Genomic DNA, 24,230 nt, shown 5'->3' on the forward strand with positions numbered 1-24,230 from the left:
AACCTTGTATTTCTATTAATCTGGCTCCTTATGAAATATTCAGAGGTAAAATAATTCATTTGGCCGTGTGTCATCTTTGAAAAGACTGTGCCTGTTCTCATCAACCTTTGCAACATCCGAACAAGAACATCCACATAATTATCAAAGCACCCGTGTAATTTTTTTAAACAACAAGATTATAAATTATCTATTTATAAAGTCATCGAAGCCAGATGTTCTTATGACTGAGCTTGTTGTTCAGTTGAGATATATTTGTACAAAATTTTTGTTACGAAAGAGTCTGCTGTTAGATGGACTAAATATGTGCGGTGAGCTCCTAAAAGTCAAGCGAAACCGTTAACTGTGAACGCTACTTGATCAACAAATGATCAAGTATAATGTTTTTGTAAGAAAAACAACCGGAATATAACAAAAGCCATTACAAAGGGATTTTGCTGATAATGCGCCATCACACAGAGCAAAACTGGCCAAGGATACAATTAAGACATTTGGTTAGGAATTTTTTTTCACATACACCTTGCTCACCAGACTTGGCACCTTCCGAATACAACCTGTTTGCATCGATGGGACCCACACTGGCTCAGCACTACTTCACTTCTTACAAAGATGTGCAAAATTGGCTAGATGGCAAGTTAAGCTCAAAAAAGAAAAATATAATTGTGCGTTGTCAAACAGGTAGGGAAAATGTATAGTTAGCAATGCCAATATTTTGAATAATACATTCTTTATCATTTTCATGCAATAAACATATATTTTCTATCTCTTTTAAATCTAATTTCATGTATACACATCTGATATATCAAGTAAAAGTCTCATCTGATATATTTCAACTAAAAATCTCTATATCAATTCCAATTTTATAATTATCAAATTATTTTTGTAAAAATATATTTGAAATGTTGTTTTATCAACACATTTACATTTTCAATCCCTTTTTGATGATTATTTCAAATTAGAACCACTTTCATTTGCATTAAATTGGGGAAATTCCCATTTGTTATGATTATTTTACTTTTTAAAAAGAACTGGATATTAATTTACAAGTCAATATCGCACATTAAAAAAATATTTCTTTTGAGAATAAATTAATTATAATACACTATTATCCATTTCACTGAATTTACGACAATATTATCTATAAGGTACGTTATACATTAATCCAATGCACAGTTATACATTTATTAAAACAGTATCAAACTTTAATCAATGTATTTGTCTGTAATATAATTCAAAATATTTACCTGATACTTTTTCATTTGTTTTAGAGCAAATGAACGCTTTTTTGGATCTCCTGCTATTTGAACCAACTCGACTCGACCAAATCCACCGACACCCAGAGTAGCAATAATCCTTAGATCTGACAACTTGAGAATTTTGAATTCTTCGTGAATTCTAAGATTACATTGATTATAATAGAAACTTAATTAGTAATTTAAAAGCAAAAAAACATAAAATTGATAAAAACACATTTACATCTTTTTCCGTTCTGGTAGGTCAACATAACGTGTTTTTATGTCTTCTAGATTTGAAATCAGATGATGAAAGGCATCTCTATCAATAACTAAACAAGTGACACCGCTTGGATCATCAGCAATGATATTTGCAGTTCGTTTGACATCACCTTGTAGAGCTTTTTCTCCAAAAAATTCACCTTTATGAAGATTTCTGATGAATTTATCCTCTGTTTTACCTGGTTCACATTTGGTAACTTTGACCTACGGAAAATGTAAAGAAAAAAAAAATAATAAACATATCGAAAGAGAACTCATTTGTAAGTATAAGTCTTACATTGAGAAACTTACAGTTTTATGTTTAAAAAAAAAAAAAAAAATAGTTGTCATTATGTTTATTTTTGTTGAATTACAGTAGTCTAAACATGCCACTCTAAAATAATATTTTATCAATTTCCTACTGCATTTGTCCTAAATTTTCTTACGATACACGAGTTCGGAACCTCCACCTAGGCCCTGCGGGCAGCAGCCATATATTTGAGGGGGGTGGGCGTTTAAATCAAATTCAATTTTAACCCTAATTTTCTTATGCAAGAGCATAAGACTAATTTGAGCAAATTTTTGACAAATATAAAACGATGCCTTTTCAACTAAGCTAATTTTTTAATGATTATATGTTGGTATGCTATTAGAAGTTTATAACACATTTAAAAAAAAATACATAATGCATATATCATAATGCTCGCCCGCACCAAAGGTGTCTAACCATTAAGAAGAAATAACAATGACCACTGTTTATGTGATTTCCATTTCCCTACTTGGCTCGAGCAACATCGGATAACCCTTTCTGGTAGATAATATTTTGAAATAAAAACATGAACAATTTGAACTATTAAAAATTTAGTTTTGATACAGCGTTTCATTAAATAAAATTGTTCTCATAAAATAAATAACGAAGGGAAGATGAGATGATCCAGCTTTTTAATCCGACTCTGGGTAAATAAAGTCTCAATCTTAGAACTCTAGTCTTCACGACGGTAAAGATAAATAATTATCTTTTCTTCGTCTCACTCTATCTTTTTCTCTCCCCTGGACCAACTTTGTCCAAACTTGTTTAGAGCAGGAAGAGCAAAACAAACTGTATGATAAATATTGTGCTCTAAGTAATAAACATGGTACTTTACTAAGAACTTTTGAAGCCAGTCGTTTGAGATCACTTGTTTCCCCAAAACCATACAAGAGTCCGTGGTTCCATGGCTTCCTACAAAATTCGGACTCAACACACTGGCTAATTTTTAGTAGTAATTAATTTGGGGAGCTGCTGTGAAATTATGCGATACTACTTTTTTTCATTACATTCTTTGCAGATTTCCTACTTTTCCTTTAATATATCTTCTTTGATATGAGGATAGGATCCCAAACATGCATGATGAAGTCCTGTACTCACTCTGCCTCCCTCGCGGCCTCCTTAAATTTGTCTGTGTGGTGTTGCCAAGAGATGTAGTCCTTTATAGTCGATATGACAAGTTTGAAGGGGTTTTATCTGTGCTCCTTTTTGGATAGCCTGAATTTTGCTGGAGGGGATTCTTTAGCATCACTAGTATTTAACATATCTCCTATAGTAACTAATCCTAAATTATTTTTCAATAGATAAATAGTGTTCAGCTCATTTATGTCGATAGGGGACCCTAACCCTATAGAAAGCCAGTTTTATTCGGAACACTTTTTATTCCTCTCATCAACGAATACTGCAAACGATCGGGATTATTTTTTATCATCAACTTCAAGTATCGCCCTATTCCCGGGAACTCTTCCTCCAAGACAATAAAGGGAGAACCCAGCATTATTTGAAGTTATGCATTTCCAAGCATCCACGGTTCTGGGGAGTGAACAAATGGCTCGTCCCAATCATTTTTGGGATAAAAAGCGAAATCAATTCCTCTGTTCCTCTAAATATGGTACGATTTTAGGAAAAAATGGCCAGGAAAAGTGACAAAGAAGAAAAAACGGCATAATTATTTTAAATTGATAAAATACCTATCACCAATACAATATGTTTTAATATAAAAAAATAAAGAAATTTTGAAGGCGGCTCGAATGGAGAAGTGTTCATCACTTAATTATCCGTTATGAGTTCTAATATCATTAGAAATTATGGAGGATTCATATTGTACAAAACTATGGATTGAAAAGCCGGCATCAGCATAATATTAAGCAAGAATGTGTCAGAAGAAGAGGGTGTTGGCTGTGGTGTGTCAACCTAGAGAAGATTCGGGGAGACAGTCAAAGGTTGGGTCGTTGGAGAGTGCAGGGAAAACTTTAAATTTCAGTACAGTTGGAGCAATCTGAAATTCCAATTGAAAGATGGCTTACGTATCTTCATAAGCATTATTTCTGGTCCAATCAGAACGAAACAGTCTACATTACGTAGATACTAAAAGGACTCAAAACCTTGAAGTTGTATATCAAGACTTGTGAATTCATACTTCCAATAGATATCCAGCCAATCTACTAAAAACATAACAAGTAACTTAAGAGGCTCTTCGAAAGAATATGTATGTGTATTATTCTCGTATGATACAATGATATTTTAATATTTTTATACATTTGGTGATATATATGTATATTATATAGATAATATATGGAGGTCCGATAGAATCTTATACAATAAATGTTCCAACATCTATAGTGTATATATATCCCATCGGTCAATAAGTTCCGGGCCTAACTACAATATTGAACCACTAACTAAATACTTTTTGGAAGTACAAACATTCAAAAAGTTACTTTCAATATTTCATGATTTTTTGGTTTATTATTTATCAATTTACAGCGGTTTAAGTGACACTACTTTTGTGATTCTTAAAAACGATGGATTCAAAGCAATTTCGTGTGTTGATTTATGATTGCTTTTTGAGGAAAAAAAAACAAAAAACAGCGCTCAAGCCCAAGATTGGATTGAAAAATGTTATCCAGCCTCTGCTTCACCCAAAACAAACATCAAACGAAAGTTTGCCGATTTCAAACGTGGTGTACGGGCACCGATAATGCTGAACGCCCTGGTAGGCCAAATGAAGATGTTATTCCGGAAAAAATTGAAAAAACCCTGAAAATCATCATGGGCAATCGCAAAGTGAAGTTGCAAGAGATAGCTGCCACTCTGAAGTTATCAAAAGGTGAATTTTACACCATCATACACGAACATGTGGGTATGAAAAAGCTGTTTTCCAAATATGTGCTGAGTTTGCTTAAACCAAAGCAACAACGAGCAGATGATTCAAAGAACTGTTACGAGATGTTTACGCGAAATAAAAAGGAGTTTTTGCGTCGGTACATCACAATGGATAAAACATAGATTCACGCTCAGTTTAAGATATGGATATGAGGGGGAAAGTGAGATGACTCTAAAATAGAAGTATCTTTTCGATAAAGTACAAAAATTCCCATCTTAATATGTTATGGTTTTGATCAGGTAAAGTTATACTTTACATGCCAATCGGAAGGACAGACCTTAGGTGATTTTTTTGCTTATTTTTGTAGAATTGCAAAATATTTTATTCGTACAGAATTGAATGGTAAATATAGTAACAAGAAGGAAATACTTAAGTAAAATTGATTGTTGGACATCAGGAAGAATAGACAAGAAGGAAGCTTATGCCCATGCCAGAGATCCAAAGGACACTTCAAAAAACCGTCGATACATATAAACTGAAGAAACTGCTAAAAAGGATGACCAAAGTTTAAGAAAAATAGGCTTGAAAAAGATAGTCAGACAGGAGTGAAATTCGGAAATTTAATGAAACAAAGGACAAGAGTTCATTATTGAAGAATATAACAAAAAGAAAAACACCTATAGCAGGGAAAATGAAAGAAATAATGGAATGCAGATTTTATTCATAAAATCATCCAAGAAGGCAGTGTCATACATAGGGAAAAGGGATTCATTTTGGGGACTCAAGAATGTGTCGGAAAGGATATTCCTTCAACAAAAGGAAAAATAACAGCCTAAGTAGCCCAATAAAGAAATTTGGAAAAATCTCCTATGTTTCAGGTAAAAAAAATAAAATAAAGATTGATTTTGCAAGGTGTAAATAGAAACAGACCTATTGTTAGTATTATGAATAAAGAAACGTTAGATGATATAGTGAATCCGAGACAGAGAGAAATAAAAGAACAAACTCAAATGATATATTATTTTACGGTCGAATGAGAGCAGGAGAAAATTTGATAATTGCAAACGCACTTCTGAGAAACCCATATTAGAAACATCTATGTGAAGATGTATGAGAGGGATATTTGTAAAGTTCAGAAAACAAGAAAAGTATTAATAAGAGCTTTTCTTGGAGATCAGACAGACAGCAGACAAATAAGAGAGAAGAGATTGGAAAAATTGAAAGAGTATGCTTAAAAAGATACAATTTATCAAGAACTATTTGAATATGTTGCCAAGAGATTTGTGGAAGACGTTAAAAAGTTACAAGAGGAAAGAAAGCTTTATTAGAATTTACGAAATGAATTACCTATATGGAGGATTGGTAGCAGTGGACAATAGAAGAATCGTGATTCCGAAGGAAGATAGGAAGAGCATTTTAGAAAATTTACACGTATCCGATAAAGGAATAGTTAAAAAAAAAGTGAGCAAGAAGTATAATTTATTGGCACATAATTAATTCTGAAATTGAAAATATGGTAAGGAAATGCAAAGTTTATTAGCAATTTTAGAGTTGGAGCCTCGCATACAAGGTCCCAAGGTAATTAGAGCATTTCAATTCAATATGTCGATCGATACTCAGGATTCCAAGAGCTTCACTACTACGAGAAAAGTGGTATAACATCAAGAGTTATAAAAAAGAGATTGAAAGATATTTTGTTGACTCTGGTATACTGGAGCAGTTTGAGTCAAACTGAGTCAAGAAAATTTCAGAATTTTTTATATGAATGGGGAGTTGAGTAGAGATTTTTATCACCCATAACCCTCAATCAAATGGTTTAGCCGAAGCAAATGTGAAGGCCTAAAATATAAAGTTAAAACATTAACATCAGACGGTCGAGTAAATAAGTCAATGATTAATCGTGGACTACAAGAGATAAGGAATACACTGAAGGAAAATGGAGTTAGCCATAAAAAGTTAGTATTAAGACAGGATATGAGGTCAATATTGCCAATAGTACCTAGGAAATCCAATAATTAATATAGTATATCTGTAAAAATAAAAAGCAGAATCATTTTTGTAATAAAAAAATGAACCATTTGTACCCTGTTAACATTGGGCAATCAATTTCAGTCCAAGATCACATCAAAACAATGGATTCATTATTATCCATTCATTAGGAAAACTAATTAAAACTAAAAATGAAAGACACTACATGATTGAGATGAAAAATGGACGTTTGTGGAATTGCAATAAGCCATTTATCCATACACATACCACTGAAAATGAATTAATCATGCCTTTTTGGATTTGTTGATCTTGTTGTTGGCGGAATATAGTATTAAGTATTATGTATGTAAATTGTATTAATAAGATATGGAGTTTGGGTAGAATTTTATATGAGAAATGTTCCGACATCTTTAGTTATATAAATATAAATGAATGTATTAGACAGTATTATAATTAAACATACATTTTAGAAACAACAAATATGTAAGTACATTTGTAATAATGGTCTTCAGTGATATTTATCAAAGAATATGAATATTACAAAACAATATATTCATTCATTTCAATTTAGAATGAGAATCAGCTCTAACTTTATTAGCTTATAAAACAAATATTAATTTAAATTCTTTAAATTAGTGATCTTATTGAGTTGAAACCAGTTTATACTTCGAGGCAAGGGTCTTGACTAGTTACATACAAAACTCCAGCAAAATCTAAATAGAAACAGTGAAACAACAGCCGATAATATGGAGAGACGGCGAGTCGCAATTTTGGAATTTTCCACGCGGGGAAAAGCTCCCACTGAAATTGCCAAGGTTCTGAACTGCAGCCGTACCACTGTTTACAGCGTGGAAGCCAAAGGGACTCCTGAGGCGACCACAAGATATAAGTCAAGGCCTCGAAGGTCGGACGAAATGGTTGCTGCCGTGAAAAAGTCTGTCGAGGACAAGAGAGGCAAGATCACCGCCAGTGGCCTCTCTAGGGTGTTCAACGTCAGCAGAAGGATCATGGACCGGCTAGTTATGAAAGAGCTTGGCCTTAAGGTCAACAAGACGACCCCTCGTCAAGCCCTCAAGCCTATAGATAAGGAAAAACGCCTCGCAAGGTCGAAAATTCTTCTCAACAAGCTTAAGGCAAAGCAACCCGATGTCGTCGTTTTGTTCAGTAATGAGACGCCCTTCAGCCAAGGCTAATTGGTGGCCAACAACACCGAATTTCATCTGGCGGAGTCTGTCGGTGCCAGGGATGATGACGTGGTGCATGCGGGTAATGCACAGCACTTCCCCAACCTCCAGGTTCTTGCTGTTGTTGCGTCCGACGGTCAGAAATGTGAACTTATCTACTTGGAGGACCACGAGAGGCTTAACTCCGAGACTTACTACCAATACTTGAAGGGCAAAGTGTTCCCTTGGACCAGGGTTACTTACGGGACAGGTGGTGGTGGCAGCAGGGTGCCAGCTGCCACACTAGCAACTTTATCCTAGAGTTCCTTCATATCGATACTCTAGCCTTCTTCGATCGGAATTATTGGCCGTCTCACTCAACTGATTGTTCGCCGCTTGACTTTGCAGTGTTTGGGGATTTAAAGGTGATGCTGTCGGGAGTCCAATACAAGTTTCAGGACCAGCTGAAGTCTACCCTCAAGAATGCTTGAGCCAACCTCTACCAGAGCTTCATAGCCAAGTCATGCAGCAAGTTCCGGTCCAGGCTGGAGTTGGTGGTGGAGAGCATGGGCATCCATATTGAATAGACATGTGTCTAAGACTCTCATCTTTCATGTTAAATAAATTAATTCGTCGACCACTTTAAAAATTACATAATTATTTAAAAAAAATTCAGTGTTCAGTTTTAGACGCGCCCACATGTATACAGATAAATTGGGACTATACAGTCATATTACTTCATTGCCAAAAATAACTTCGGTATTTTCGCTTCTCAATATTGTGGGTCATTTGAGAAGGTTGGACATTTTACTTGTTGAAGATAGAAAAGCAATGGTATTGGAAATTTTTTCTAAATCGATAGAATAATCTGAATTAAAGTTTGCCGATTCCTACTTTAATTAAGCTAGTGTTCATTTCTGAACAATTAAAAAATTTCAATGCCCCTCCAAGAAGATATTCTCCCTACTTTTTGGTCACATCACTAATTTGGGATAACTCTAGTCAGTCATTGTACAACCAAATGCTTACGTCTGAGAACATAATTTTACCTTCATCAGGATCTTTGTCAAGTTTGTCCAAAGGCTTCTCTGCATCCACTATCAAGTATCTAAAATGCAGATCTAAAAAATTGTCTTTACAAGAAAAAAAGATAATCCTCATGGTTGATGGAGTATATACAGTTCAAAGAATAGAATTTTCTGGTGGAAAAATATTTGTACTAGATGAAGGAAATTACAAAAACTCTTTTGGGTTTTATCGTGAAGTCTTTTTGTTCTAAGTATGGAGACACAGTACCTTTATTTCCCATAAAAAACTCACATCAAAAAGTCTATATGACATAATTATACCAATAGCTCATGGTTTAGACATTAGTTATAACATAATTAAAAATATTAGCAGAGAATGCAACTCCAAAAAGATTTTTTTTTTTTAAAGTTGAATTACAACATGATTTGGAACGAATCAATTCGAAACCCAGCATCTCAAGAAAAACCAATATTCCTTATTTTTGATAGCACTCATAATTTTAAAAACATATTTAACTACTTTCAAAGAAAAAAAAATTAAAATGTCCAAAATTGATGGATCTTGAAATAGGATTTCCAAATTTCTATCTTCTCATCAAATTATACAAAATGAAAGAAACAAAGCCAGCTAAGTTAGCTCACAAACTTTATGGTAAAGCTCCTATCTTCAATTGAAAAAACAAATGTTCTACATGGGGATTCTATATTTCATGAAAGTACTGTTGGAGCACTGAATTATTACACCTTAAATAATCCTGAAAGGGTAGACACCAAAAACTTCTTAACTTTAATTAGAAAATACTGGAATATTGTGAATTGCAGGACACCAAGTGATGGCACACATAAACGTAATACTTCTAAGGAACCATTAACTTTAAACCATGAGAATTATGAGTTTTTAAATAATTTTTTGGCGTGATTTACTCAGTGGAAAATTGAAAGCAAGATTTAGCTAGTATAGGCAGTTATCTGGTACTAATTACTTTGTTTCAGAACGTCAGATTTTTGAAGCTGAAAAAATATACAAATTCTATCTCTTGCCCGTTTTAATTCTTTCAGTATGAATCAAATCAAGCAAATCACCAATGATAAAAATGTATCATTTGAAGTTCAAAATTCGTATTCTAAGGATCTAGTTAGAATCCTTAATTTTCTTCAGTACTGTGAAGTCAGTTCAGAAGAAGAAGCTCTCATTTTTTATATTTCAAAAAAATTGAAATCTGATAGTTGCTGTTCGATGCTAGTTTCTTCGAATGATGCTCTTACTATATCAGCTGAAAGTTCAACTAATGATGAACTGAACAAAAGAAGAACTAATTTTCTTTATTTGGTCAATCGAGGTGGGCTATACACTCCATAAGATCTTACTTTTGCCATGGGACAACAGGCTTGGAGAATTTTAAATCTGATATCAAATAATAATGAAGTAAATTATATTCTAATGAAAAATAATAAACCTGGATTTATCTTTAGTGAAATATGTTACGTTTTAGTTAGTCTTTTACTAAAGAAATAAATAACTGGATTCATATTGGAAAGCGGGCAACAAATTCCAGAGAATCAATGACTAAAAGAAAATGTAAAAAAATTTCGTCAGAAAGTGCTTAAATATATCGTTATATTTATTATTTTTGTTCTGAGTTATTTATTATAATAATTGTTAATATTATTATTTGTATTAAAAAATATAAGAAATACCAATATTTGCTGAATTTTGTATATTAACTTTTTTTGAAACGTTAAAAACAATATATTTATCCCCTATATTACTCTTATTTATTATTGTGCACATAAAATAATAGTTGACTCATATGGGAAAAGGAAAAATGCCATCTGTATTCCAGGTATCTAGAATTCCATGATATAATGTACTATAATTGAACTATTGGTTTTTAGTAAGAAATAAATTATAAGCATAAACAATTATGAGAATGATTATTACAAGTAAATTGATTTAAAATCACAAGAATGGCTTTGGCTTTATAAGCATGAAATATCTAAAAACCATTTAATGTTTAATTGAATTATATAATTAAATTTTTATGAACGAATTAAGCTTATTATATCTTCCAAGCCCGTAAACACTCCACTCTATTCTTTTTATAAAAGTGATATATTGGTTTTCGTGTCTGGAGTTTTGGTCCCAAACATTTTAACGAAATACAATTTGCCGAATGACATTTTCCCAAACATACGTTTTTCTCAACATTTCCACAAAGGAAAATTTGCCACAGGACCGTTTGGGACATTCGGCCGAAACATGATACTTAATTTATTGATATATACAATTATAATTCAATTAAAAATGATATTATGATGAATAAATATTGTTTATAATCTGTAAATGTCATAGTTAAAGTAACGAGTGTTCTTTTGCAGAAGAATATTTTATATTCATTAATGAGGATTTTATTAACACAACACAATAGTATGTGGTCGAATATTTACCGTTATAGTATTTTAAATAAAGTAAATAATATATAGACACGACATCGATTCTAATATAATAAGTTGACTTATAGTATTCAAATCTTTTGGGTTTTATATATAGTACTGTGAAGTAATACCTCAAATGTATCTCAAGCCAATTTATGCGAACCAGAACAAGTGACTTATAAGCTTTTTCAACAAAATTTTATGGTTATTTTTCTAATATGTTAAAATGACATTTGAAAATGTAACTTCATTTGTAATAATTGTCTTAAGTGGTCTTCATCAAAAAATATAAATTTTACAACTGTATATATTCATTCAATCCAATTTAATATTTAGAATTATAATTCAGCTACACTGTCATTAATTTTGTTAAACAACTATTCATGTAAATTCATTTGTCAATGTTTATTTCCATGAATGGAATAAATAAAAACATATATAATGACTAAAGTAACATCTCCCACAATGGATTCAACACTTCATGTATCTAATAATCTAACTTGGTTAATTTCAGTTCATAGGGTTGGGGCCAACACCTATGGGAAGGTCACCACTCTTGCAAGATATTATGTTTATTTTTTCATTAATCAGTATTCTCCAATATGAAATCCATCATATTAAAGGATAGATAATTGATAACAGAGAAGTGATTGTCACTTCTTCCATTTTAATTGCTGTTATTTTGTTTATTATTTAATTTATTTAAAGTACTAAAACGGTAAAGATTTGAACTAAATACTATTGTGTTATGTTGGTTTTATCTTGTTCAAATAAAAGCGTTATTAAAATCAAGGATATAACTTTAAGTTTAAATAATATGTTCCACGTCAAGGTTAATATAAATATAAGGTTAGATCATCATGTAATCGGGCTTCCTAGAATTTTCCATCTTATGTATTAAAACCGACGGCTAGGCTAGACAAAACACGCAACCACACTCATAGTTTATGATGTCACTATCGCTAGAGTTTTCAATTTAATGTATCGTACCAATTGTTGGGGAAGGAAAACAGATTTTGGCAAATCACGAAACCACTCATCTACTATGACGTCAAGAATAAAAGGTGGGTGGAAGTCAAGCATCAGGCATACACGCGTTATGGTATAGCCTTATATTTCTACTAACCTTGGTCCACGTTAACCATTTTTTTTTTTATAACTGAACTATTTCAAAAAATCAAAAAAGAATTTGGTTAAATAATAATGTATCCATTACGAAATACGATATATAAAAACAGATTGAGTAGAATTGAGGATTGACAAAGAAGTATTTCCTGCCAATATCCTTTCTAATGGGATTTGTGCTTATTTTTTTAACCTTATCGATTTTTAGATCTAATCTAATAAAACATAATGACAGCTAAGCTGATCTTTTCCCAAACATTCTTCAAATCGTCAGTGTTACCATTAAAGTTGACGGCTTCGTAAAAAGTCTTCTTCTTTTTTTTTTTTTGTTTAATTATATTTGTACATCGTACATTAATTAAGAATCTGTAATTAGTTGTTGTTTTTTTTGTATCAAATCTTCTTTTCGAGAATTTATGGTCTGAAATTTTGAATATTTTTACCCTTGATATAAGTTAGAGCCAACTTTTGAATAAGGAGAAAATTAATAATCCACACAAAGTTTTGTTTATTCTATGCAAAATTTTGTATTAGTTTTAAATATGTGCTTACTGTTTATATTTTAGATCCAATCTTGAGAAAATTAAACTAAAAGTTCAATACTACAAAAGGAGCGACGCAGTTCAAGGGACAACTCACTCAAGATGAATAATTTTCTTGAACTGAATATCCGTAGGTCTTTTAGGCCGTTCCTAGAGAAGGAAGTATACCTTATTTATATATATATATATATGATTTATAGACAGTTTCTAGTTGAAATAAAGTGATTGTAGTACTATAACTTTTATTTATCTTAATCAGTACAACTCCATCTGACCAATAAAAGGAATATTTAAAAATAAATCATGATATTTTAAAGATTTGATATTAAAAAGATTGGGATTTCAATTGTGTTCACGCAAACGAAGTTCATTTGAAGCATTGCTAATTAGGATTTGATTTACAAAAGGGGATAGGGCTCAAAAATGTCAAGTTCAGTAGAAATGTCAATTTGATTTTAATATATAAATTATTGATATCTAGTGCTAGGATACTGATATTCCTCGATATTTAATAATATTAAATAAAAAAGGAAAAAAAAAATTAAATATAAATAGATAGACAATGAAGTATTTATTATATATTACTTATTTTGGCTCAATTTATGCTGTAAATGAACTCATTTGGAATAAAAGTAATTGAAAACCAAAGAGTTTTCCTGTGGTCAAACATCAGTCGTGCAAGCATTATGGTATAACCTTGGCTACCGCTATAAAAAGGATAAAAATTTACAAATAGTTCAAATCAAAAATAGTAAAAAACCATTTTTGATAGGGAAAAACTAATTACAGATTCGTAATCAACGAATAGGGTATGGAATTGAAAATATTTAAAAAAAGTAAAATTTAGTTCTTTGATGCAAAAATTGCTGGAATCCGACGAATATTAATTTGAAAATAGTATATTACAATGTAAAATATTTGTGTTAAATTTACAATTCTTCCTTACTTTGAAGATTCAAATGGCATCATGATAGTAGACAAAGAGGACAATCATGTCACCTCTCATTGTTATCATATTTTTTAAGACATTAATTCAGCTGTGATTTTTAGTCTACCGGGAATTACAGTAATTTTTAAATCACTAGTTATAATAATGTTATTGCACTAATGTTATTTAAAGTGTGAAAGGTTCTCTTTAGGGGAGTATTACTAAAGATATCTATATTGTTGTAATCTCGGTGAGCGTATATTTAAAAAAAAAGAGTAAATTTTGACAATCTACTAAATATTTCTGATTTTACCAATTATTTATAATTATTTTGAATATTATTTTGTCTTCAGAAACACGTAGTATTTTAGTGCCCTATACCAGATATGTCGTCTCTCAAAATTACCTTATCTTCATTACATTCCCTCAGGCTTGGTGTTTGCATTTACCGGAATTCCAGCAATTTTTATTCATTTATATAGATGATTAGTTTGTCCAAACAGTTTTGATAAGGGTAAGAAAAATTCAGTGGGCAACATATGTTAAAATAATATTCGTTTTTTCATCCTTATCAATATATTTATTCAAACGCTTTTTAATTGAACTCAACAACTTTCGTATTTGAAGTCATTAATATAATGAATAGAAACATAAAGAAAAGAGTAAAACAATACCCCCTGAAAAGAATATCATATGATAACCCTGCTTAGGAAGTAATTGTACACAGAGATACGACATATAAGTTGTTGACAGATTTAAAAAAACAAAAACAATATGTATTATTGATACTGTAACTAGAAAATTTTTAGAATATTCTCACTGGGAATATCTATTTTCACATATCTAACGACAAGATAACAAAGGGATAACTACTTAGCTAATTTAAGTAGCCTATGATAGTACAAAAAGAAAAATAATTCAAGGATATTGGGAAAAATAATTAAATATTTACTTACTCGGCCTCTACTTATTATAAAGAACGTGTCACCACCAGCCCCTTGACGAACAATGTAGTCCCCATCTTTGTAAGCACACTGGAAAATAATAGAATATCAATTTATCAATATTTGTTTTTATTTAACCTAAAAAAAGAACACAAAAAGAGCCTTATGTAAATCTAAACTCTTCAGAATTCACATGCAAACATAAAATTTGGTTAAACATGAACTCTAAATCTATATTTTTTGATAAATTATTTTTTAAGAATTCGACATTTCTGTTATTTTTTCAATCTTTTATCTTAAAATTAATATTATGGATAAAAATGCATTAATAGTTATTTGCCATTTCTGTTTTGAAGAAGACACAATTTCAATTAAGCAATATGAATAAGATCATCTATTTCAAATCATTTCCCCCCCCCCCATAAAAAAACTGTTTAATGCAGGAACTGGGGGCTAAGGGGCAGCCCCCAGCCAAAATATTGATGAGCCCCTTGGAGTAGGGAAATATGCAAGAGATCTTGTCTGATGAATATATGTGCTTCACAAAAATTGTTTGTTTTTATTGCTGTAGTAGTTGATATTAGGGGGGAAATCTGTAAATCATTTAGTAAGTCAATAAAAACTTTACAAAGTTTTATTCACTATTTGCCGGTACACGCTGTATATGATGTGCCCCTCCCCATACCAGATTCTTATGCCTAGCTAAAAATAGCTTCATATGTAATGCATATTTATGTGATTTTTTTTAGATTTGTCAAAAATAGTGACTAAATTGAAATTGTAGTTGATTATTCTCCTTATTTACATGTTTGGTAGTCGCTGTTGAGTGTCATTACAAAGAGTTCAATTGAGTATAATATTTTATAAGTCATAGCATAAATTATGTAATCTACATAATGAGGCACCAGAACCAATTCATGGGTCTTCATTTTTATGAAAATGGTGACAATATAATTAAACAACTTATCATTGTTAGTATTTATCAGATCCATGGCCCCTTGCCCCCTTTCTGTTAAGGCACCTGCACCTCATACGCTAATGTTTGGTTGTATTTTTACTTAAGATTATTCTACAGAGCAAGTACATTGTTTGAAAGATAAATTTACTTTAAAAATTTTTTTTAAAGCTAAAATAATTTAAATCAATTCACTAGATCAGTAAGTAAGAGTTATGTTTACTTGACTTCTACTTTTAGTGCAAGGTATTTAAAAAAACACTAACTTCGATTAATATGAGATATTTTTTTCTTTAATTTATATATTTATTGTATAAAAACATGACTAAAAGCCCATTTTTGTTTAATTTCGAAATTTATTATGAAAGAAGTATATTAGAGTGATTACAATTTCTTTATTTATGTATTTATAATTACACGCAAATGTCTGTGTGTGTCCGGGATTAATGATCAATCCAATAAATCAATTACTCTGAATTTTTTATTCTAGCTTTTAATGGCTCCAAAAACTGTGCTAATTAATTTTTTCCGGCCTTTGAGGACATGGCGGCATTAAAATAGCATTGTCCTAAAAAAAGAATCTTCAACAACAAATGACTACTTCATAAATAAAATAAAAAAACCCCTAAAATTCTAAGAATAATTATCACTGCATGTTGGTATGTATCTTTCCAAAAACTTTCTTACAGGAGATAATAAGGTTTAGAGAAAAAAAAACAAAAAAACAAGAGATAATAAGACAAAGGATTTTTCATAGCATTACAGTTGAGCAATCAACAGTTCAACGGTCAGTCTTTTGAATATTTTTTCTTCTCTAAACCGGATAATATATATTCTAAAAAAAGTCAAGTATTCTATATATAAGGTCGTGGAATTTCAGTCAATACTACTAACCAGGCAGATGACGTCACGAACGGGATAAAACTCAAAGTAAACTCAGTGATACTTCAAACTTTACTTGACTGAAAATTTAATAAATTACTCTCCAACATAATTATAAAACCTTCTTTGGATCTAAATAATAATGGACTTGAATCGGAGAAAAAGAAGAAGGATATTGGGATACAGGCAGAACAATCCCTTTTTCTGGAAAATACTGATAATATCAAAGCAGAATTAAAGAAAACGAAAGCAGATTTATGTAAACAAAAAGTTAAGGTAAACATTCTCAAAAAAGAAACTCAAGCGACTTGAAGCGAAGGAAAAGAAACACTCGAAAATTGTAAGGACTCTTCATGATAAATGTACTCCAGCTCGGGCTAAGAGAGTTTTGACCCCTAATCAAAAATCGGTTCATTACTCAAAAGAAGATATTATCCTTGCCTTGATAATAAGATCAATGAGTAGACGTGCTTTTGAATATTTAAGACAGAAGAAAATCATACAAATGCCAAGCATTAGAACTGAAGATGCAAAAGATTTATTGGCCTCACTCTAAAGTTCAAGTTGTTATGATGAGAAGATTAGTTGATAAATGGAAACAGCCGATATGGTTCTATTTTGACACCCTATGACCAAGAAGCTGCTTGATTATATCATAATCAAAATAACAGCAATTGTTTGTGATCGTGGGATCCACACGCTTCGTTCTGAATTTGGGATTGACAAAGGAAACTTTTTCTTAACCAATCTATTTGATTTCAGCAGAGTTGTCTACATTTTTCCTGATTCTCCTCATCTTCTCAAGCTCTGTATAATCATTTACTAGACAAAAGGCTTATGGTTGCTGGAGAGGATGAAACATTAGTCCCTCCTGTTAAGACTGACTTTGAGGGATTATTGATGAAAGATTCCGGAGAATTTAAAATTGCTTTTAAGCGTTAACCTCTTCACGTTTACTGCAAAGGAGGAGCGAGACAACGAATAAGGCTGGCTCCACAAGCTTCGAGTAATACAGTAGTCAAAGCTTTCACCATTCATAGACGAAGTAAAGAAGTAAGAGCCAAGGAAAACGCAGTAGAAATAATCAACAATTGGTTTGATGTAGTATATAGCAGGCAATTTTAAGACAAGGTCAAGTTCAGATGTGCACTGGGTATCAGTTTTGAAGATAAATTTATTGTCTTGGATCAAATGAAATTGTTTAAGGTCATTGGAAGGGGAAATAAGAGTGAATTGTCATGACAAAGAGGTATGCCAGTTTCAATCAAATCAACTCGAGCCTTGTACCATGATTTGATTTCTAATGGTCTTCTTTCTTTTATTTTGATGTCCATAACTAGATATTGCCTTGAATTTTTTTTTACCCGTTTGAGAAGTGCTGGTGGAGATGATGATCACCCTGGTACTTTCAGGGGCTCAGTTATGTATCGGGTTTTATTGCCCACAAGATTAAACTTTAATATCCGGAGTTGGTGAAGAAGACAAGTGACACAATGGATATATCCTTTGTCTAGAGGAGGACTGATGGTGCGTGAAATTTTTTGTCCAGAAGTTGAAGTAATTCCATTTAGCTCTATTTTATCGTCATCCAAAAATAATCGAACGTTTTTGTCAAGTTTTGGAAGACTCCTTTGGAAGCAAGTATGATAGGGCGGTTCTGAATCTCTTCGCCAAGACAAGGACAATGATACAAATAAGATACCTCAATGCACAATTAGAATTTAATACTGGAGGGAGTGAAAAAATAAAAGATAAAAATAAATAAATGCTTTTTGATAAAAGCAAATTGGCCAATTTCAAGTTTAATTATAATTTAACCAAATATTCCATATAATATTAATTATCACCAAATAGATTATTTTATATATGTAGAGTATATAACTTACCTACGGCAAAAACCAATTCTTATTATTTCCTATGTTCTGCATTATAAATTTATCCTTCAATAAAAAGTGAAGCACATCTGCTGTTCATTATGTAATCGTTAGTATAATAAACATGCCTCTAAATTTGATATTGATGGTATACTGATATATTGTTTATAGTTGATGGACCTGGGGAGCCGAGGGGGGTAAGGCCCTCCCAAGAATTTCATAGTAATATTTATTACTTGTATCTATTAAGAAGCCAATCAAGGTGACACAGGAAATTTGAAATCCTTAAAATGGCTAGCATCCCCTCCCCAAGGAGAATCTTGCTACCTTCCCCAAATTTGTTACTTCGTCTCCCTAATACTTTTTAACTTATTGCACCTTGCTTGAAAAATAAAAAAATGTCAAAGAAATAGAACAATAATTTATATACTTAGTACTTTAAACAATATAGCTTTATCCCGTCCGTGAAGTCACAATTTATTTATTTATTTTTGTTTGCAACGAAATGCGCTGACCTTATATATAGTCACCTTGAAAAAAGTAAGCAAAGATACATACCAATATACAGCGAAAATAATTCGTGGAATTTTACGGTCTTTATTTTGTTTTAAATGAAACAGAAAAGTTGATAGTTAATTTTAATTTCCCAAGCCACCTAATCTATTTTTTTTTTAAATCCCCTTTCCTGTGAAATAAAGATTTGTTTAAATATGTAATTTTCAAATATATGAGGGTTGTCTGAAAAGTTTCCGATCTCAACTTCAAGATGACAGCACTTCTAATAACTGGCCACATTTATTTATTATCTCTTGAGAGTTATTTATCAAAGTTTCAGTCATTTTGGAACAGCAGTAATTATGTAGCAGTTTTTTGAGGGAGTTGATTTTAGAGTTTTTGGGAGAAAAAAATTCTGAATATTTTATTAAATTTTTCAACATAGTCTCCTTGTAACTTTACCAACTTCTACATACCGATGTTCACATTTCTGCAACGTAACCCATCTCATCTGTAACTTCTCTCGGAGACTATGTTAAAAAAACTAATTTTTTTCTCACAAAAACACTCACATCAACTGACTCAAACAACTATTACATAATACCTGCACGTCCAAAATGGCTGAAACTTTATCAAATATCAACAGATGCTATATAAGTGTGCCTAACTTTTATTAACAAGTGATGTCATCTTCAGATTGAGGTCAGAAACATTTCAGACCACCCTCGTATATCTATATTCAAGTATATATTAATAATAGAAAAAAATAATTTTGACTAAGAAAAATTATGTTATTCAAGTATTTGTTTTCCTTTCAACTTAAAATATACTTTTATCTTTCAACTTAAAATATACTTTTATCTTTCAACTTTTATGTAGCACCTTCAAAAGTTTCACATCCTTTTCTGCATTTTGGTTTAATCGGGAATGCTGATCAGTGAATACAACATCCAGGTCTGAAACCAAGCATCTGTTCAAGAATTAGAGATGAAATCAATTACATTTAGTTCTACTGTCTGGCAAAGGGGAAAAAACAACTATAGGTGCATATATATATATTACACATGAATTCCTATGTTCCTGATACAAGTTCGGAAGCTTCTTATACTTCATTTTAGCGCAATGTGAAGTTCTTTTATAATAACCATAGGTCTGGTATAATTAATAAAAGAACTAGAAATAAACTCCCCATTCAGGGATTTCGCTTGTGTTAACATCATCCATTGCAACTTGATGTGGTATTTTATATGAATATCATTGTTACTATTTACATATGTAGTGACACAATTAATATAGTGATGTGTCGTTCTATTTATATTTATCAAACTTAGAACAACTCCCCTTTATATTTTGACCAGTATTTGGGATTGAGTAACCTCCGATTTCTATAATACATCCGTCCACTTTCACCCTTGACAATAAATGACCGATGATTTTCACGAATACAATCGATAATACCAATAAATTCCCATTCTCCCTTAATAGGATTTTGAACTCTGATAACTTGTCCAACTTCAAGCATTGGTACATCCCGAGCACTCATATAATTCTGATCTCCAATATGCTTTAGTTTTCTCCCTACGATCTTAACAATAGAGCCAGACATTCTTCCATATTGTGATTCATTCGCATGAATCAGAGTTTGGAGTTTTCTTCCAAATAATCACTCTGCAGGTGATAGACCACCCCACTTTGATGTGTTCTTCTGTTCTAGTATTGCTGAATTAAAAAAAAATTATGTTGACATTTGCATTTTTCCAGCATTTTTTACGACATCTTACATTCCTTTCACAGCTGTTTCAGCATAACCGTACTTTGGGATAGTGAGGATTGGATTTATTATGTTGAATTTTAAAATGATGACAAAATTATATGAATTCTACAGATTTGTATTGGTATCCTCCACCATTTCTCTAACGGTTTGGAATTCCTAATATTATCATGTGACCTTTTGATGCACCGACCACATCTTTTTCGTATTTGAATCTTCACAGGGGACCATCCGCAAAATCGATCAACATAAACTTGAAAATATTTTGTTCCATATTCGAATGTATCTACCGACGTCGCCTCATATGGTATTTTAATTTATTCCTCAATAATTGTCCCTACTGTCTGATGATTTAGAAGTCGTTCGAGCACTTTAGGACGGATTTTTCTTCTCACTATCATTCTACAATTGTCCATTAATATTAATCTTCTTCTACCCTCATTCTCAACAGATACACGATTCCATATTTCCTTGTAATGATGCGATGGATATCTGGGGGTGACTTCCTATGTCCTTTCCTTCCCGTGCATTGACTGAGACACCATTGTATAGGGTTCGTCTTCTTCTGCAGTGTCAAAAATTTAATACAAGGCTTATTCTTCCTTTAATATTTTATAACAAATGGATTGGTATATTTTGGCTACCACAATTTCTTCTTCCACATGTTTCTGAATTGGAGCTCAGCAATAAAACGAATCTTCCCCTTAGTCCATTCTATATTGAAGGTATATGGTCCTAATTTTTCTATAAATCTCAATATAAATGAGTTATTGATTAATCCCATGTCAGTTCCATTAATAATACCAATCTACGGCTTGTGAATGATTTTTTTTTCCATTTTAGAGATTGGCATTCGTTACTTGGTTTGGTGTAGGAAAATGATGAATTGGTCTATCTACGAGTGCGCTCAGTCCTCTATAATCTACTACAATTCCCATCTCAATGGGAGTCTTCTAAGGAAGAATATGCATCGAAGTTGTCCCTTCTGGAGGCTTCTTAACGAATTCAATGATTCCATGCATTTCTATTTTTCTTAGCTCATCTCAAGTCCTCTTTATATGCATTTGGAATTGGACGAATGAACACTTTTCTAAAACGTTTTACTTCTATATTAATTTTGACGTATATACAAATTTACTTGCCTTTCATTGATTTGAATTTATCTTTCGTATTAAATACAAATGAATACATATTTTTGATCTCTACGATATGATTTTCAAAATAGCTTGTATTTATTGATTTAATTGACCAAAATACGATTATTATTTTTAAAAAATTCTATTGGGGAAATCCCCTGATATCACACTTTAGTTCTCAATAAATGCCAAGAAAGTAACATTTCATCAATATTAGGGGCCACAAATATTATGGTGTCTACCTTGCGTTCTTGAAAATCGATTATTATACTGTCAGCCCCTTGACATTTAAGGCTTTGATCTCCTACACATCCTTCACCATTTGGCTTCGATCCATCTTCAGCTTTGCCGCTTTTACTATACTTAATGAAACTAACGCCACTGTCGCTCCAGTATTGGTTATTGTGTATATATACTTCAAATTCTTGACTCACGATGTCTTGTGTTGGAGAAATTTTAATCAATGGAGTCGGATTCCTAATTTCGTTTTCTTAATTCCAATTGTTTGTATTTTGACAATCTCAGTTCTTTTATTTTTTTAAATTCGATTTTTTGCATGCATTAAATTTTTCTTATTCCTACATCCTACAAAAATGATTTTGGATATTTCTCTGACCTACACATCATTGAAATTTATGCACTGACGTTGAAATAATTTTTTTTAAATTATTCAGCTTGCCGTGTTCGTTTGGTTTTGAGTGGTTAATAGCTTTTGTTTGATATCAGAACTTTCCCATGGAAAAAACTTCTCGCGGATATCATGTAAAGTAGGCTTCTTCAATGTAAGTATTTTTTTTTTTTTTTTTTTTTTTGAGGATTCTTGACTTGTAGTCCTAGTACAAGACGAAACCCCAAATGGTCTTCCATAGTGAACTTTGGGAGCTCTGCTTCCTATCCCAGTGCTTTTGCTTGGGTAAAAAATGGACCAAAACGTTCCTCTCTCGACTGAATACATTCATTGAAGTCGACTCTAAGATTCAGAACGGATAATATTTTTTGGTAATGTCATTCAACGCATCTGTACAAGAATGAATACTTCTAGTGTCACCCATATCTAAGACTTGTTCAAGATTACTCCAAAAATACGAAGAAAGACAGTCAACTAGATATCTACGGTAATTTTGACATTAAATTCGAAGAATAAATTCTTCAGAACGCTTTCATCAACTTTTTCAGTTCTATAAGACTGTTACTGACTTCTAGTGATTCTAATTTTTATGAGAAATATATTTGGGTTCTTCTACATGACGCTAAAGTAATATGTTGAAAATCATTCATCCTATTTTTAACTGTATGGTTTAACTTAAAGTACGTAACACGATAATTTCATTAATTCTGTACACTCCTCTCCTCTTTGAGGTCCTTGCATTTATTTTATTTAATTTAGTCAGCCTCACTAAGTCCATGCTCATAAACAGCTAATTTAACTGGAACACCCTGATCTTCAATTGGCATACTTGTAACCTTATTACTGATAGTACTTGCTTGTATGGACATTGCTATCTGATTATATCCTTGTTCAGTTTTGGCAGATTTGAACCTTTGGTCGTCCATCCTTTACTTTTTTCTGCAATCATTATTACTTTTATTTAGTTCATAATTAAATAATCCCACAAATTCTCTTAATTTATATTTTTATTAATAATTTTCTCCTTTTGCAACTACAGCATGTGGTATATAATATGAATGTCATTGTTAGTATGTAGATATTTATTTACAAAATTAATATAGTGATGTGTCGTTCTATTTATAATTATCAAACCTATAACGCTTCGTTATAATATTTTCGAAAGAATCGTAGTTCGTTGATTTTTAATAAATGAGTAACTCAATTCAGGTTTTCATGATGCCTTGTGGATAAGAAATTTCATTCTTTGTTTCAATAGGTTATAGATGATGCGGTGTTGACAGCGCATATGTGTGGCGATAACATAAAAGCAAGCTGGGATACTTTTTCTAAATATTGTGATAGTATGATAAATGTATCCGTTGATATGAGTACTATAATTTATGTTAATTCAAAATTCTTTAGTAGTCACGGTTTTTAAGGTTAACTCAAAACTGATAAAAATCAGTTAGTAGGTAACACTGATCATAAAAGATACTGAGACGTCATGGGGTTAAAATTATCTAAAAAAAAAGAGTGTATAAGTATAAAATTATCATTACGTTGCAAGAATAATGAAAATAACAAAGGGATTAGCTTGTTAAAATGTGCTTCCCCCACTAAAATTGATCATATTAACCCATATTCTCCCAACTCCGAATTTTTTCATGAAAATTTGTAATTTGGTGTATTTTTATGAGGAAATGGTAGATTCAGTTTTAATTGAATCCA

At 31.7% G+C, this 24,230-nt stretch overlaps 1 protein-coding gene across 4 annotated transcripts in view; it reads right to left on the bottom strand.

The window, feature by feature from the left end:
• Positions 1–24,230, bottom strand: part of for (cGMP-dependent protein kinase for) — a 66,981-nt gene that overhangs the window by 12,323 nt on the left and 30,428 nt on the right. For all 4 annotated transcript variants that reach the window (XR_011782424.1, XR_011782425.1, XM_040721972.2 and 1 more), the window contains 3 exons: positions 14,792–14,869; positions 1,474–1,715; positions 1,242–1,392 (listed from right to left, as the gene is read on the bottom strand). Coding sequence is in view for 2 of the 4 variants with exons in the window: in XM_040721972.2 (XP_040577906.1) it covers positions 1,242–1,392; positions 1,474–1,715; positions 14,792–14,869 (471 nt within the window). In the remaining 2 variants the exon portion in view is untranslated. The remainder of the gene's footprint in view (positions 1–1,241; positions 1,393–1,473; positions 1,716–14,791; positions 14,870–24,230) is intronic.

The sequence above is a fragment of the Lepeophtheirus salmonis genome, chromosome 12 (genome assembly GCF_016086655.4).
Source record: "Lepeophtheirus salmonis chromosome 12, UVic_Lsal_1.4, whole genome shotgun sequence".
NCBI lineage: Eukaryota > Metazoa > Arthropoda > Copepoda > Siphonostomatoida > Caligidae > Lepeophtheirus > Lepeophtheirus salmonis.